The sequence below is a fragment of the Pseudorca crassidens genome, chromosome 16 (genome assembly GCF_039906515.1).
Source record: "Pseudorca crassidens isolate mPseCra1 chromosome 16, mPseCra1.hap1, whole genome shotgun sequence".
Taxonomy (NCBI): domain Eukaryota; kingdom Metazoa; phylum Chordata; class Mammalia; order Artiodactyla; family Delphinidae; genus Pseudorca; species Pseudorca crassidens.
The window spans coordinates 39,933,050-39,949,184 of record NC_090311.1 but is presented as its reverse complement, the minus strand read 5'-3'; the positions used below and the strand labels follow the sequence as shown (position 1 = coordinate 39,949,184).

Below are 16,135 nucleotides of genomic sequence, written 5' to 3'. Positions count from 1 at the left end.
AAATATAAATGCCCCATCTAGGGACACAAACCAAAACAACCCATTATTTAGGCTCAAATGTGTCCAAGATCCAATCATATAAAGTTGCAGACCCAAAGGCATAGAGCTCTTAAAAAGCTGGTGAAGCAGAGGTATTTTTCATTCTAAGACAACTAAATCCAATGTTTTAATGAGAGAATTGGACATGAAACAGATTTCAATATAAGCAAAGAAGTGGTTCTCATACGCTTTATTTTCCATTTAAAAATCAGGAGATTTAAATATAGCACCCATGTCCCACTTCTATTCATATGAAGGAAAAATGAGCTACACCAGTGGTAAAAAGTGAATTTGTTGGCTTAATTTGGTTCTTCAATCTGACATTTTCAATTTTCCTTGAGTTATCTAAACATTTTCACCCTTATTTGTGAAAGCATAACTCCTTCCCAAATTAATTTTCAAGCTCCTATGTGACATAATAGGTAAATCTCTGCTCTGCCTCTCTATAAGAAAATGTTTTTCTTTGTCATTTCCTTTAAAGACGTCACTACAGCCCTGATATGTGGATATGTATTAGACAATGAGTTTATTTACAGTGACTTTTCCCCATTGTGTTTGGGTAGGTAATCACTGAAGGGAGCTATTTCTCAGGCGGAGATTAGCTACGGGTTGTTCCATCCATCTGAACAATGTAATTCATCTATAGAAATTAATTATGTGTACATAAAGGAAGAAGGAAAGTGTGTTAGGTTGTTATAGTAAGAAAAAAGATTAGATCCTATTTATAATTTCACAGCTCTTTTCTTTTACACATAAGTACTTCCTAGGCTTTCAGAATAGATTCCAATATTTGACTAATTCATTCAAAATAGTTTTCACTGTACTATACAGGATAGTATAGAGGTTAATGAAACCAGTTTATCAAGTCAGACCTTGCTATTCCCTACATGTGCCTAAAAATTCTCTTACAGTTTAATTTACAAACTATAAAATGGCTTCCCTACCAAATCAACTCTGAAGCTCTTAAAATGATCTCTGGTATTTATTAAGACTTAATCTGAGTCAGATATGAGATGAGAAGAACATACTATGGTGAGAATGAAGGTGAATAATTACTGAATCAATTATTCAATAATTAATCAATTATTCTCAGCCCTGTACTTCAATTTGTCTTGCAAAACACAACCTAAAAAAATGCTGGGATTGTTGCTCTTTATGTGAATAGACCTTTGGCCAAGAATCTCTTTATATCTATGCGTAAACACAACTTCTCAAACAAACTAGAGAAAACTTTCCTATGTTCCTGAAAAAGGCATGAGAGATTTAATATACAAAGGAAATATTTGTACTATGTGATATAAAGGAAACGGAGAAAAGGGCACTGAATTGCTACACTAAGAATAAGGATATTTGTTTCTGTTTTATGATCTCATAAACAAGAACACATAAATGGGTACATCTACACTAGAAATTATGGAAGGGGGTAAGTGGGAGTGGGATGGGCAACGGCAGAAATGACTTATATACTGGTTTCTCTTTCAGCTTTAAAATAGGATGCTGCAAGCATCATTTATTTGTCCTCCAGTCACATGTACCCTCCTAAATCACTTTACCAATAACATTATGTTCATTCCTCTTTCTGTCTGCTTAAATTTTTTTTTTCTCTCTCAGTCCTTGACTACCTTGTCCCTATTCTTTAATTTTTTTCTCCCTTATGCTGGAAGTATTGCTTCATAATGAATACAAGGAATGAAATAGTCCGTAAGAAAGTAAATCAACATACAAACATCTAACCTCACCTGGGCTATTTTATCTAAATAATTGGTCTGTGCCTCTATAATCCATTCTTCTCACAGAGAAATATCATTAAAATATAACCCAGATCATGTCATTTTTATGGCTTAGAACCCTCAAAATCTTCCCACTGCACTGAGAACAAAAACCTTATCACAACTCCTTACCACAACCGGCAAAGCCGTCTGCCATCTGGCCTCGCCTATTTTCTCTAGCCTCATCTCACCCTACTATAAACCTTTTTTCTGTTCCTTAAGGACAGAAGACTCATTCCTAGTTTAGGACCTTATGCCTTCTCTTCCCTCTGCCCTGTACACATGGCATCCCATATCTGCATTTCGATCTCAGCTTAAATACCACCTTCCCCAGAGAGGTCTTGCCTTAGTAAACCAATACAGTGCGGCCATCTCACTTGATGCCATTTTGATGCTTTCCTTAATTCTCATCTGTACTTTCCAATGGAACATATGATTTGGGAGGACAAGGCCCTGAATCCCCAGAGTTTGGAATAATTACTGGCAAGTGGCAGATGCTCCATAAATATTTGTTAAACAAACAAGGCTGTAAAGTTCTTTGTTAAATGCAATGATTATACTGTCTTCTTTTCAAAGTAATCTGGGATTCTTTCATTTTCTTGTAGATGTTGTAGGGAAAAAAGCTCATTTATTATGCAAGCAAGTTTCCCTTTAATGTTATGTGACATTGGTATTGCTTTTGTTCTTCCAAATTTGCTTCACTCTATCTCATACATAATTTAATCTAATTTCTCATTGTGCTTGTTTATTCAACTTGAGTTGAACACTTTCATGCACTGGTTAGTATATTCATATGTCTACCTCATATTTTGTCTGTTTACTTCATTTGTGTATGTCTTCAAAACAAATGTGTGGGCACTTAATCATGTGTTTCTATTTTCATGCAGCTTTGCTATAGACTGTACTGTGGCTCGTATAACACAAATGAAGGCATCTTCTGATTAGAAAATCTGACATAAAATACTAAAATATTTCTTGGGTCAGAGTTATTTATAGAGCTATGGCTATTGTTTTGCAAAACATAGCAAATGCTTCCACAGCTGTGGAAAAGAAAGAAAATGATTAAAGGATTTCATGGGATTTGATTTTATTTTGGAGGGGCTTGATTGGGGCCAGTAAATTTGTACTTTAGTTCATTTTGTGAAAAGAAAAAGAAAAAGGTCATCAGAGAGTTCTTCAGTATACTCAACAAGGAAAGCAAAAAACAAAAGAACTTGGAAAAGCAGTTTTACATTTAAAGAGGTTGCAAGTACAGTGGTTGACACATTCAGAGAGAAATCCAGCCAGTATTTTTGCTCATGAATCTTTTATACTTGAACATAGGAATCAAATGTGACTTCTGCTTTACTATGTGTTCCCATATAAGATGAGGGAGACCAATAAATCCTAGGAAAGCTCACTGTGATAAGACTCAAACTAAGAATTTGTGGATATAAACCTTTGAAGTTCTATGGATCATATAATTACTGGTATATAGTTAGTACCTAGAGACAAAGACGTTTTCAGTATCTTTCCAGTTTCTCTCTGTTATAGCACAACTCCAAAAATTCTTCAGCCTCCTGAGACTAAAATCCATTGATCCCACAGTCACTCACTGGCCCTTGCTCCCCTTCTTGCACAATCGAAATTCCAGGTTCAGTCGCTACAATCCTTCCTTCACATGCATCCGCAACTCCCTATTCCCTCTTTCATCCACTCATCTTTTCCTGGCAAAATACCAATCCCGGTTAAATCCCATTCTCTGTCTACTTGGAACTTGAATCCAGGCAAACAAATGGGGCTGAAAAAACATACAAATGGGCTGGTAACCAAGACAGACTTAACGGTTCCGTCACTTTGACTGAACTTTAGACAGCCTTCTTTCTGACACTAGGCTCCTGATCTCCCTTTTCTTGGAGCATTTACTTTAGAAAGTTTTCAACTGTAAATTCTTAATTTGCCTGTTTGAGATGCAAATCTTCTTCCAGGCTGTTGGCACCGGTTGTATTACAGGTCAGGAATGTCTTTCTCAAGGACCTAGGAGCCATTCCTTAGAAAAGTAATCAAGAAGAAGATAGCGCCTCTATCTCCCAGTCTCTATGGGTGGATAGGAGCCTAACTTCCAGAAGGGGCAATCAGCAAGCACAGATGAACTAGTCACATTGACCAACCTCCTCCCTACTGGAGAACCACTGTTAGAAAAGGTAGATAGCGAGATATGAGCAAAGAAAGGGGGGCGTGGGCCACGTGAAAACATACATCTTGTGAACAACAGGGGTCCTGGAGACAAAGGAAGGCGGGAAAAGGCAGGAATCTCCGACATTCGACATTCCGAATGTAACTTTTTGTCCATTATGCCCTCATTACAATAAAATTAACCTTGTAGATAAGAATTTCCCATCATGCACTGACACCATGACATTTCCAATCAAGACTAAATAGGACAAAAATCCCTCCTCCCCTCGGGAAGGTGGAGCTGGGATGAAAATCAGTGAATACGAGCCCAAACTCCTCCCTCCTCAATGAATATTCTGCCCAATCATTTTCACACCCCATATAACCAGCTTGCCAAAGAAACTCAGGGTGGCTGCTTACCTGAGTCTGCCAGCTCTCCCCTTGAGAGCTTACTATTGCTTAATAAATCCTCACTTTGCTTTCTTGACTTCCATCTCATCTCTGGATTCTTTCTGAGACAAGAACCTACTTTCTGGTAACACCCCTACTGGAGTACTTTTCCACCAGCTCACTCCAGTGCTTAAAAATCCTCCCACCTTTTGGCCCAGCAGAGTGGAGTTTGATCGCTCTCTCCTATCGTACATCCTGAAAGAACTCTTTTTGCCTGTTTAACTGAGATTAGGGATTGGTAACATCAAACAGGGCCTGAATGGTAACTGTCATACTGTGTCTTCCTAGTCTATTCCCTTTTCCATTTTTCTCATACCTTCTCCTCTGTCTTCAAACCTCTCAGACCTCTACCCCATCCTCATCCTCAGTTGATGACCTTGCTTTCTAGATTACAGAGAAAATAGAAGATATCAGAACAGGTTTGGCAGAGTGCCAACCACTCCATCAGTCCCCACCCCCATCTGCATATGTGCCCAGATACTCTGCCTTCTCTGTCTCTATAGGCACTAGGGACCCTATCCCCTTGTGTTCACTCAAGACACTGCTTGTATAAACCTCCTCTCTTTTTCCTGCTTCAATATTTCTTATGCTTTATAGGTTCTGTGAAAAGTAAGTAACAGTGACACTTTCACATTCAGGCATACAATTACGTGTGTAAAGTATGCTCATATGCTAATAAAGTATGTACCCAACTGCTAATTCCTGTTATAAATTTGCTAATCTGAAGCATCAGAGTAGCAATTATTACAATCTTGCTTTACACCAACTGAAATAAAGAGATAAATACGCAGTCTCCCATTCTTGGAAGTCAAAGTAACAATATGTTTGCCAGAGCAAAAAGTTTTTCTCCCTCTATAGTTACGATGATTTGCATATTTCTAACTGTGTATAAATGTCAGATATACTGAGCTGCTTTTTATTTGAAGCCAAATATATAGCTCATGTCAGTGCTCAAAAAAATTTAAAAGGGCTCTCTGCAGTTTGTGACTTATTGCACAGCTGTGATGGGCTGAGTCCCATCTCAAAAAGGTCAAGGGCTAAAAACAATTACCTCTTCAAGGACGTCAGCAAGCTTACTGAGTATCTCTTCAGGAAGGTTCTGGAATGTTGGCACACTGAAAAACAAGACAGAGATGATGTTGAAGGCATGCACAGCAACTCATTTTTATAAATAAAACAGCAACGCATCTGAAAGAAAATACAAAAGGATTTCATGACAAAGAAACTGCCAGTGAAGATCAAAGTAATAATTTAAGCATAATTTGATGACTAACAGGGAAAAGGCATGATGTACTAGAAAGAATCGGAGATTGGACAGAACCAAGTTCAAATCCCATTTATATTTCTTTGTGTGACCTTGGATGCCTCAGCTATAATTGAGAGAAACCACTCTCTCCCTTATCAGCCTGCTCTCACCAAATTCCTTCCAATTCTGTCACCTTCTCTAGGTCCCTCTACACACACACACACACACACACACACACACACACACACACACACACACTTTTCTACAGGCCAACTGCTACCCATTTTTCAGGACTCAGCTGGATTGATGATACATTCAGGCCTGCAAGCATTCATTCAACAACACTGGAAACTTCCTACTCCCCCCAGCCTCTCGCAGCTAGATCAGGTCCTCCTATTTATAATCTCTTTTACCCCTTCCTGCAACTATAATTAGATAATTAATCAGATATTTGTTACCGGGCATCTTCACTGCTAAAATCAAACTCCACAAAAATAAGAACGGTACTATATCTGTCTTGCTCAGCCCCTGTATTTTCAGAGATTTACTAATAACAACTCAAGAGCATGTGTTGAATAAAGTTATGAAAGCACAGACATACAAATGCTTCCTAGGACAGTTACAGGGATCAGATCATACAGAATGGAGAAAAGAGTCAGACTCATAGTAGACACTGAAATAATGTCTTCTCATCCTCTTATTAGGGAATCTCACTGACCAGCATATGGAAATTCTAAATGATGTTGAATACACAAACCAAAGGAACTTATTTTATATGGATAATGCTGATTTTAAAAGGAAAAAAAAAACTCATCAACATAAAATTCTTGAAAATCTACTCCACTGGAAAATCTAACTGGGATGTGGAACTAAATTCTTATTTAATCTTATCTCAATGCTTGAATAGAGAAAAGACTATAAATGAGTGAAAATATGTTTGTATGTATGATATCTGACTTACAGATCAATTGTTCAGTAAACTTGATCTTTAGATAAATTGCCATGGAGCAAAGTTATTTAAATGAGTTAGTTGAGTTGGATGAGACTTGTTTCAGGTTTGTTGCTATAGAAAAACAGTTCTGGCTTGATTAGGATAATGTAATGAAAGAAGCCATAACATACTGTTTGGATATAAGCATGAAAGTTTTACTGTTAATTTGTCACTCTGATTCCCATTACTTAGTGTAAAGCCTATTGATAAAATCCTAAGCTTTTATGTAGAAGTATAATATTTCACCCAGGACCATGTTTCACCAGATTTATTGCTGTGATCTGAGCCACGTGGGTTTTAACTTCCAGAAGGCAGTCTATTTCAGCAGCTGGATGGAACACATCACAGAAGGAGACAGGAAGATAGAGGAAGCTGTTTCCATGAGCTATGCAGGTAGAAAAATTTAGCCCTTTCTTGTTCTTTTAATGGGCTATATTTCAGTTTCTTCTGAGATACAAGAATAATTAGAATGTTTCTATCCCAGGGGGTATTTATGGAAAACACAAACTACAACTGAGTTTTTCTCATTTTATTATAACTGGTTGCCTTCTTTAGACAGCCCCATTACTTCTATGCTAAGTCTATGTCAAGCCACTCTACAAAACTTTCATTTTCATGAGCATTCTTATTCATGAGAAAAAAAAAATTAGTATTTGCTTGACCACATAACTCACTAAAGAAAACAAAGACATTAAGTTTTAGGGGGTGCATTTTAATTAATTATCTTTTACAATTTAGTTATTTTTTATTTTTTCAGCTTTACTGAGGTATAACTGACAAAATTATAAGATATTTAAAGTGTACATTGTGAAAAGATTCCTCCCATCCAGTTAACCTAGTTAATTAACACATCCATCACCTCACATATTTATTTTTCTGTGTATGTTTGAGATCTTTAAGTTCTACTCTTGGCAAATTTCAACTATATAATACAGTGTTATCAACTATAGGTTATAATAGTTTGTAACCCATTTCCCCTGTTCTCCAGTCCCTGACAACCACTGTTCTATTCTGTTTCTATGAGTTTAACTTTTTATTTAGATTCCACATGTGATACCATGCAATATCTGTCTTCCTCTGTCTGGCTTATTTCACTTAGCATAATGCCCTCAAGTTCCACCCATGTTGTGCAAAATGCAAATGGGATTTCCTTCTAATATATTATTGCATGTTATACAATAATATTCCATTGTATATATATCATGATCTTTTACAATTTAAAATGCCTCAAAACATTCAGCAGCATTTATTGCCAATAAAAATTAGGATGATTTTAGAGAAGAAACACTCTAAAGAATTCTTCGTAACAATTTAAGCACTTTCAGATTTAACAAAATGGAAATCAATTAACAGAAAATAAGTGTCTTCACTTCTATAAATTATACTGGAAACACTTTTGTAGCCATCTTTAAAATCTTAAGATCTTTATTTCTCTAAACACTAGATAATTCTCAGAAATTAATTACATGAGAGAACTTATCAGTCCACTGATAGCTTGAACACCAAGAATAAAACAATTGAGGATATTCATAAGTTTAAAATTCTACCCATTAAATTTGTTTGAATTTTTCCCAATACATCAAAAGATATTAATTTAAACTTCACTAGTGTGTACATGTGATAACTCAAGATGAAGTTGTCTATGATTTAGAAAACTTAAGGCAAAATAATTATAAGGATGAACTTCCATAAAATGTTTAAACAGTAAGGAGTATTTTCACTTATTGGGGAGGGGCAGGGGGAAGAACTCATAACAATCTACATGCTAATTACAAGTAATTCTTATGGATCTATTAAAACATTTTTGTTCCCTTAGGACTTGCAGTAGGTCTGAAGTTACAAAATGCACTTGACTGTAATATAATAGAGATGATTTAATGTGTGGAGCTTTTCCATTGGATTTTCTGGTTGAATAAAGTAAGGACTTGGAATTTGTCATGACAATAATAGAAGATGAGATTTGAATGCTTTCTGTTTTCCAGGCACTGGGCTAAGGCTTTTACAGATAATATATTTTATTTTTAAACAGCTTTATCAAAGAACCATTATTACTATCATCCATTTTACAGCTAAAACAACTGGGATCTTGAGAGTTTGCCTGAGGTCACAACACTCAGTACTGATAAAGAGAGGATAAAAATTTCCATCTGAATGACTATGAAGCTAATCATTTGCTGAGCTACACACTTCACAGAATTATTTAAAAATGCCTCATGTAAGTTTTAAAACCATGCCATATTCTTTTAATGATTTAGAAATTAAGCAATAATATTAACATCCTTTGATTCAGTGACTTCGTTTAACCAACTTCTTGCAATGAAAAATGTCAAATAAATGGAAAGGCTGAAAGAACAGTTCAAGAATCCCCTGTACCCCCATCACCTAGGTTAGCAACTGTTAACATTGTGCCATCTTTGCTTTATTTACCTTCGATCCATCTAATTTTTATATGCATATTGATAAATAGATTTATAGATATTTTTTCATGAAAATCTGAAACTAAGTTGTAGATATCATGAAATTTTACCCCTAATATTTAAGCACACAGATCTAAAAATAAGAAAATATTTTTAAATAAGTAACTATAGCATTTATCATAAGAAAAATTCACTCAACTCCATAATATCATCTAATAACTATATTCCATGTCAATATTACCTATTGTTCAAAAATTTCTTTAATGTCTTTTTCTTTTCAAACCAGGATCCAGTAAAAATCCACATACTGCTTGGGGCTATTCTGCTTCTCTAGTCTCTTATTCCACAACCATCCTCCTACCTTTCCCCCCATTACACTAATTTTTTGAAGAGACAGGGACAACTGTCTTATTGGATGTCCCACATTCTGCATTTGTCTTATAATTTTATTTTTGGTAACCTACCATATGAAAATAACAGCTAACAGAAGAAAGAAAAAAAAAGGAGACTCCCCAGGACCCTTTCAAGAAGAACCCTGAAGTCAAAACAAATAGTCTCAGTTGTAATTTGCCTTTTTTACTCATATTCTTTCACATGTGTACCATACAATAGACTCCTCCAGAGGCTATATGACATCATTACTTTGATAGTTAATGGATGTATGCTTAAATGTTCCTGTGTTTTCTAGAATTTTTTAAGGTAGGAGTAGGTTTATGATAAGCGTGCTGTTTACAGAAATTAATTTAATATTATTGCAATGCTTCTACTGTGCTCTTACTAGTTAGTTCTCAGCTACCTGCTATAATCTCTGTAACCTTATCCAATAAATTGTCCTTTTGAACTTGTGAAGCTTTTCTTTTCCTTAAGTGGAAAAATTTACAAGTAAATACATTTGGATATCATGTGTTGCAATAATAATTTTGTAGTTTTTCAAAAATATATCTAACTTTAAAAAATTTATCTAAAACTTGTAATTTTAGAATTTCATAATAACTATTAAGAATCTAATAAAAGAAACTTTATTATACTGTCTTATTTTTACAGACAGATTAACTTTGAGAGGAGAGATTAAAAGACATATTCTCAAGCCATAGCTGCCAATTTCTAAATCTAAAGACACCGAAAAATATGAAAAGGACACAACCAAAGAATTTTCTGATTCATGGATGGGATAAATCTAGTCCAAATAAATGTGGAGACACTCTAAATAAGAAAGAAAAATGTGACAAAATCTAACTTTCCTTCAGCATTATAGATGGTAATAATTTACCTTATTGTCCTATACACCAGAACAGTTTAAAAATACTATTATCCAAGTTATGATATCATTTTGCACCCAATCATTCAAAATTTAAAGGAAAGGAAATTGGATTTTTTCATGTAGACATGATGAAGTTATTATTTTTTAATGCTTTTTAAAATTTTATTTATTTTTTTATACAGCACATTATTAGTTATCTATTTTATACATATTAGTGTATATATGTCAACCCCAATCTCCCAATTCATCCACCACTAAAAGCCCCCTGCCGCCACTTTCCACCCTTGGTGTCCGTACTACTGTCCTCTACATCTGTGTCTCTATTTCTGCCTTGCAAACCAGTTCATCTGTACCATTACTCTAGATTCCACATATATGCATTTATATATGATATTTGTTTTTCTCTTTCTGAACTACTTCACTGTGTAGGACAGTCTCTAGGTCCATCCACGTTTCTACAAATGACCCAATTTCGTTCCTTTTTATGGCTGAGTAATATTCCATTGTATATATGTACCACATCTTCTTTATCCATTCATCTGTTGACGGGCATTTAGGTTGCTTCCATGACCTGGCTATTGTAAATAGTGCTGCAATGAACATTGGGGTGCATGACTCTTTTTGAATTATTGTTTGCTCTGGGTATATGCCCAGGAGTAGGATTGCTGGGTCATAGGCTAATTCAATTTTTATTTTTTTAAGGAACCTCCATACTGTTCTCCATAGTGGCTGTATCAGTTTACATTCCCACCAACAGTGCAAGAGGGTTCCCTTTTCTCCACACCCTCTCCAGCATTTGTTGTTCGTAGATTTTCTGATGATGCCCATGCTAAGTGGTGTGAGATGATACTCATTGTAGTTTTGATTTGCATTTCTCTAATAATTAGTGATGCTGAGCAGCTTTTCATGTGCCTCTTGGCCATCTGTATGTCTTCTTTGGAGAAATGTCTACTGAGGTCTTCTGCCCATTTTTTGATTGGGTTGTTTGTTTTTTTAATATTGAGCTGCATGAGCTGTTTATATATTTTGGAGATTAATCCTTCATCCATTGATTCGTTTGGAAATGTTTTCTCCCATTCTGAGGGCTGTCTTTTCACCTTGTTTGTAGTTTCCTTTGCTGTGCCAAAGCTTTTAAGTTTCATTAGGTCCCATTTGTTTGTTTTGTTTTTATTTCCATTACTCTAGGAGGTGGATCAAGAAAGATCTTCCTGTGATTTATGTCAAAAAGTGTTCTGCCTATGTTTTCCTCTAAGAGTTTTATTGTGTCCGGTCTTATATTTAGCTGTCTAATCCATTTTGAGTTTATTTTTGTGTATGGTATTAGGGAATGTTCTAATTTCATTCTTTTACATGTAGCTGTCCAGTTTTCCCAGCACCACTTATTGAAGAGACTCTCTTTTCTCCACTGTATATCCTTGCCTCCTTTATAATAGATTAGTTGACCATAGGTGCATGGGTTTATCTCTGGCTCTCTATCCTGTTCTTTTGATCTATACTTCTGTTTTTGTGCCAGTACCATATTGTCTTGATAATTATAGCTTTGTAGTATAGTCTGAGGTCAGGGAGTCTGATTCCTCCAGCTCCGTTTTTTTCCCTCAAGACTGCTTTGGCTATTCAGGGTCTTTTGTGTTTCCATACAAATTTTAAGGTTCTTTATTCTAGTTCTGTAAAAAAAATGCCACTGGTAATTTGATAGGGATTGCATTGAATCTGTAGATTGCTTTGGGCTGTATACTCATTTTCATAATACTGATTCTTCCAATCCAAGAACATGGTATATCTCTCCATCTGTTAGTGTCATCTTTGATTCCTTTCATCAGTGACTTACAGTTTTCAGAGTATAGGCCTTTCACCTTCTTAGGTAGGTTTATTCCTAGATATTTTATACTTTTTGTTGCAATGGTGAATGGGATTGTTCCCTTAATTTCTCTTTCTGATCTTTCATAGTTAGTGTGTAGGAATGCAAGAGATTTCTGTGTTTCTGGTGGCATCTTTAGGATTCTCTATGTATAGTATCATGTCACCTGCAAACACTGACAATTTTACTTCTTTTTCAATTTGTATTCCTTTTATTTCTTTTTCTTCTCTGATTGCCATGGCTAGGACTTCCAAAACTACGTTGAATAACAGTGGCAAGAATGGACATCCTTGTCTTGTTCCTGATCTTAGAGGAAATGCTTTCTGTTTTTCACCATTGAGAATGATGTTTGCTGTGGGTTTGTCATATATGGCCTTTATTATGTTGAGAAAGGTTCCCACTATGCCCACTTTCTGGACAGTTTTTATCATAAATGGGCATTGAATTTTGTCAAAAGCTTTTTCTGCATCTATTGAGATGATCATATGGTTTTTCTTCTTCAATTTGTTAATATGGTATATCACATTGATTTGCATATATTGAAGAATCCTTGCATCCCTGGGATAAATCCCACTTGATCATGGTGTATGATCCTTTTAAGGTGTTGTTTGATTCTGTTTGCTGGTATTTTGTTGAGGATTTGTGCGTCTATATTCATCAGTGATAGTGGCCTGTAACTTTCTTGTTTTGTACTATCTTTGTCTGATTTTGGTATCAGGGTGATGGTGGCTCATAGAATGAGTTTGGGAGTATTCCTTCCTCTGCAATATTTTGGAAGAGTTTGAGAAGGATGGGTGTTATCTCTTCTCTAAATGTTTGATAGATTTCACCTGTGAAGCCATCTGTCCTGGATTTTTGTTTGTTGGAAGAATTTTAATCACAGTGTCAATTTTGTTACTTGTGATTTGTCTGTTCATATTTTCTGTTTCTTCCTGGTTCAGTCTTGGAAATTTATACCTTTCTAAGAATTAGTCCATTTCTTCCAAGTTGTCCATTTTATTGGCTTGTAGTAGTCTCTTAGGATGCTTCGCATTTCTGCAGTGTCTGTTGTAACTTCTCCTTTTTCATTTCTAATTTTAGTGATTTGAGTCCTCTCCCTCTTTTTCTGATGAGTCTGGCTAAAGATTTAAAAATTTTGTTTATCTTCTCAAAGAACCAGCTCTTACCTTTGTCTTTGCTATTGTTTTCTTTGTTTCTATTGCATTTATTTCTGCTCTGATCTTATGATTTCTTTCCTTCTACTAACTTTGGGTTTTGTTTGTTCTTCTTTCTTTAGTTCCTTTATGTGTAAGGTTAGATTGTTTGAGATTGTTCTTGTTTCTTGAGGTAGGCTTGTATAGCTATAAACTTCCCTCTTAGAACTGCTTTTGCTGCATGCCATAGGTTTTGGATCGTTGTGTTTTCATTGTCATTTGTCTCCAGGTATTTTTTGATTTTCTCTTTGATTTCTTCAGTGATCTCTTGGTATTTAGTAACGTATTGTTCAGCTTCCGTGTGTTTGTGTTTGTTACTTTTTTTCCCCTATAATTGATTTATAATCTCAGAGCATTGTGGCCAGAAAAGCCTCTTGATATGATTGCAATTTTCTTAAATTTACCAAGGCTTCATTTGTGACCCAAGATGTGATCTATCCTGGAGAATGTTCCATGTGCCCTTGAGAAGAAAGTGTAATCTGCTCTCTTTGGATGGAATGTCCTATAAATATCAGTTAAATCTATCTGGTCTACTGTGTCATTTAAAGCTTGTGTTTCCTTATTAATTTTCAGTCTGGATCATCTGTCCATTGACGTAAGTGAGGTGTTAAAGTCCCTCATTATTATTGTGTTACTGCCGATTTCCTCTTTTATAGCTGTTAGCAGTTGCCTTATGTATTGAGGTGTTCCTATGTTGGGTGCATATATATTTATAACTGTTATATCTTCGTCTTGGATTGATCCCTTGATCATTATGTAGTGGCCTTCTTTGTCTCTTGTAATAGTCTTTATTTTAAAGTCTATTTTGTCTGATATGAGAATTGCTACTCCAGCTTTCTTTTGATTTCCATTTGCATGGAATATCTTTTTCCATCCCCTCACTTTCAGTCTGTATGTGTCCCGAGGTCTGAAGTGGGTCTCTTGTAGACAGCATACATATGGGTCTTGTTTTTGTATCCATTCAGCCAGCCTGTGTCTTTTGGTTGGAGCATTTAATCCATTCACGTTTAAGGCAATTATCGATATGTATGTTCCTATTACCATTTTCTTAATTGTTATAGGTTTCTTTTTGTAGGTCCTTTTCTTCTCGTGTTTCCTACTTAGAGAAGTTCCTTTAGCATTTGTTGTAGAGCTGCTTTGGTGGTGCTGAATTATCTTAGCTTTTGCTTGTCTGTAAAGCTTTTGATTTCTCCATTGAATCTGAAGAGATCCTTGCCGGGTAGAGTAATCTTGGTTGTAGGTTCTTCCCTTTCATCACTTTAAATATATCATGCCACTCCCTTCTGGCTTGTAGAGTTTCTGCTGAAATCAGCTATTATACTTATGGGAGCTCCCTTGTATGTTATTTGATGCTTTTCCCTTGTTGTTTTCAATAATTTTTCTTTGTCTTTAATTTTTGTCAATTTGATTACTATGTGTCTCAGTGTGTTTCTCCTTGGGTTTATCCTGCCTGGGACTCTCTGCACTTCCTGGACTTGGGTGGCTCTTTCCTTTCCCATGTTAGGGAATTTTCGACTATAATCTCTTCAAATATTTTCTCGGGTCCCTTTTCTCTCTCTTCTCCTTCTGGGACCCCTATAATGTGAATGTTGTCCCAGAGGTCTCTTAGGTTGTCTTCATTTCTTTTCATTCTTTTTTCTTTACTCTGTCCACAGCAGTGAACTCCACTATTCTGTCTTCCAGGTCACTTATCTGTTCTTCTGCCTCAGTTATTCTGCTATTGATTCCTTCTAGTATAGTTTTCATTTCAGTTATTGTATTGTTCATCTATGTTTGTTTGTTCTTTAATTCTTCTAGGTCTTTGTTAAACATTTCTTGCATCTTCTCGATCTTTGTCTCCATTCTTTTTCCGAGGTCCTGGATCATCTTCACTATCATTATTCTGAATTCCTCTTCTGGGAGGTTGCCTATCTCCACTTCATTTAGTTGTTTTTCTGGGGTTTTATCTTGTTCCTTCATCTGGTACAAAGACCTCTGCCTTTTCATTTTGTCTATCTTTCTGTGAATGTGGTTTTCCTTCCACAGGCTGCAGAATTGTAGTGCTTCTGCTGTCTGCCCTCTAGACATGATGAAGTTTTTAAAAGCCCAAAATTGTTTTGTACATCTTTTCAAAGTAGCAATGAAAAGTAAGTGAAGCATCTGACAGAGTTACCATATTGCATTGACTAGGGAAGCCACACAATAGGTGAAAAAAAAAAGCCTTGTAGAGCTGACTTTGCTGACTGCCTGCTGGAGAAGTCAGTTAAAGAAATCATTTCACTGCCTCTTTCCAAAGATACAGTACCTTGCCAAATTAATGACTTTGCTGCAGACACAAAGATGGGTGAAAATCTTGTCCACAGAATTGTACTTCTGCCTTACAAATGGATTAATCTACAGTCATGGCGGGACTTGCTATTTGGCTTGTATTCATCCGGTAGCAGAATCAACCAATCATCAAAAAAGACAAGATTGTATATGAATGCTTGGCAACAAACACAAATGGTACTGAGCTATTTGGTATGGAATTAACTTTTCAAATCTAGGTTTATCATGGAACGACTATGTTGTACTGATGGTGTAAAAGGAACGGTGGCCCCTCTACATAAATTAAGGCAGTAACAATAAAGTATACTAGTTGTCATTATATTCTTACCAAAATCTCACAGTAAAAATAAAGTAAAATTCCAGTTTTACTTTAAAATATTTTGATGAAACACCAAGTTACTAACTGTAGTAAATTTTAACCCTTGACTACACATCTTTTTGATATCATGT

The 16,135-nt window shown here is 35.7% G+C and overlaps 1 protein-coding gene across 2 annotated transcripts in view; it reads right to left on the bottom strand.

Annotated features, from left to right (window-relative positions):
• Positions 1-16,135, bottom strand: part of PRKG1 (protein kinase cGMP-dependent 1) — a 1,185,098-nt gene that overhangs the window by 320,982 nt on the left and 847,981 nt on the right. For both annotated transcript variants that reach the window (XM_067710145.1, XM_067710144.1), the window contains exon 5: positions 5,464-5,527. In XM_067710145.1, coding sequence (XP_067566246.1) covers positions 5,464-5,527 — 64 coding nt within the window. The remainder of the gene's footprint in view (positions 1-5,463; positions 5,528-16,135) is intronic.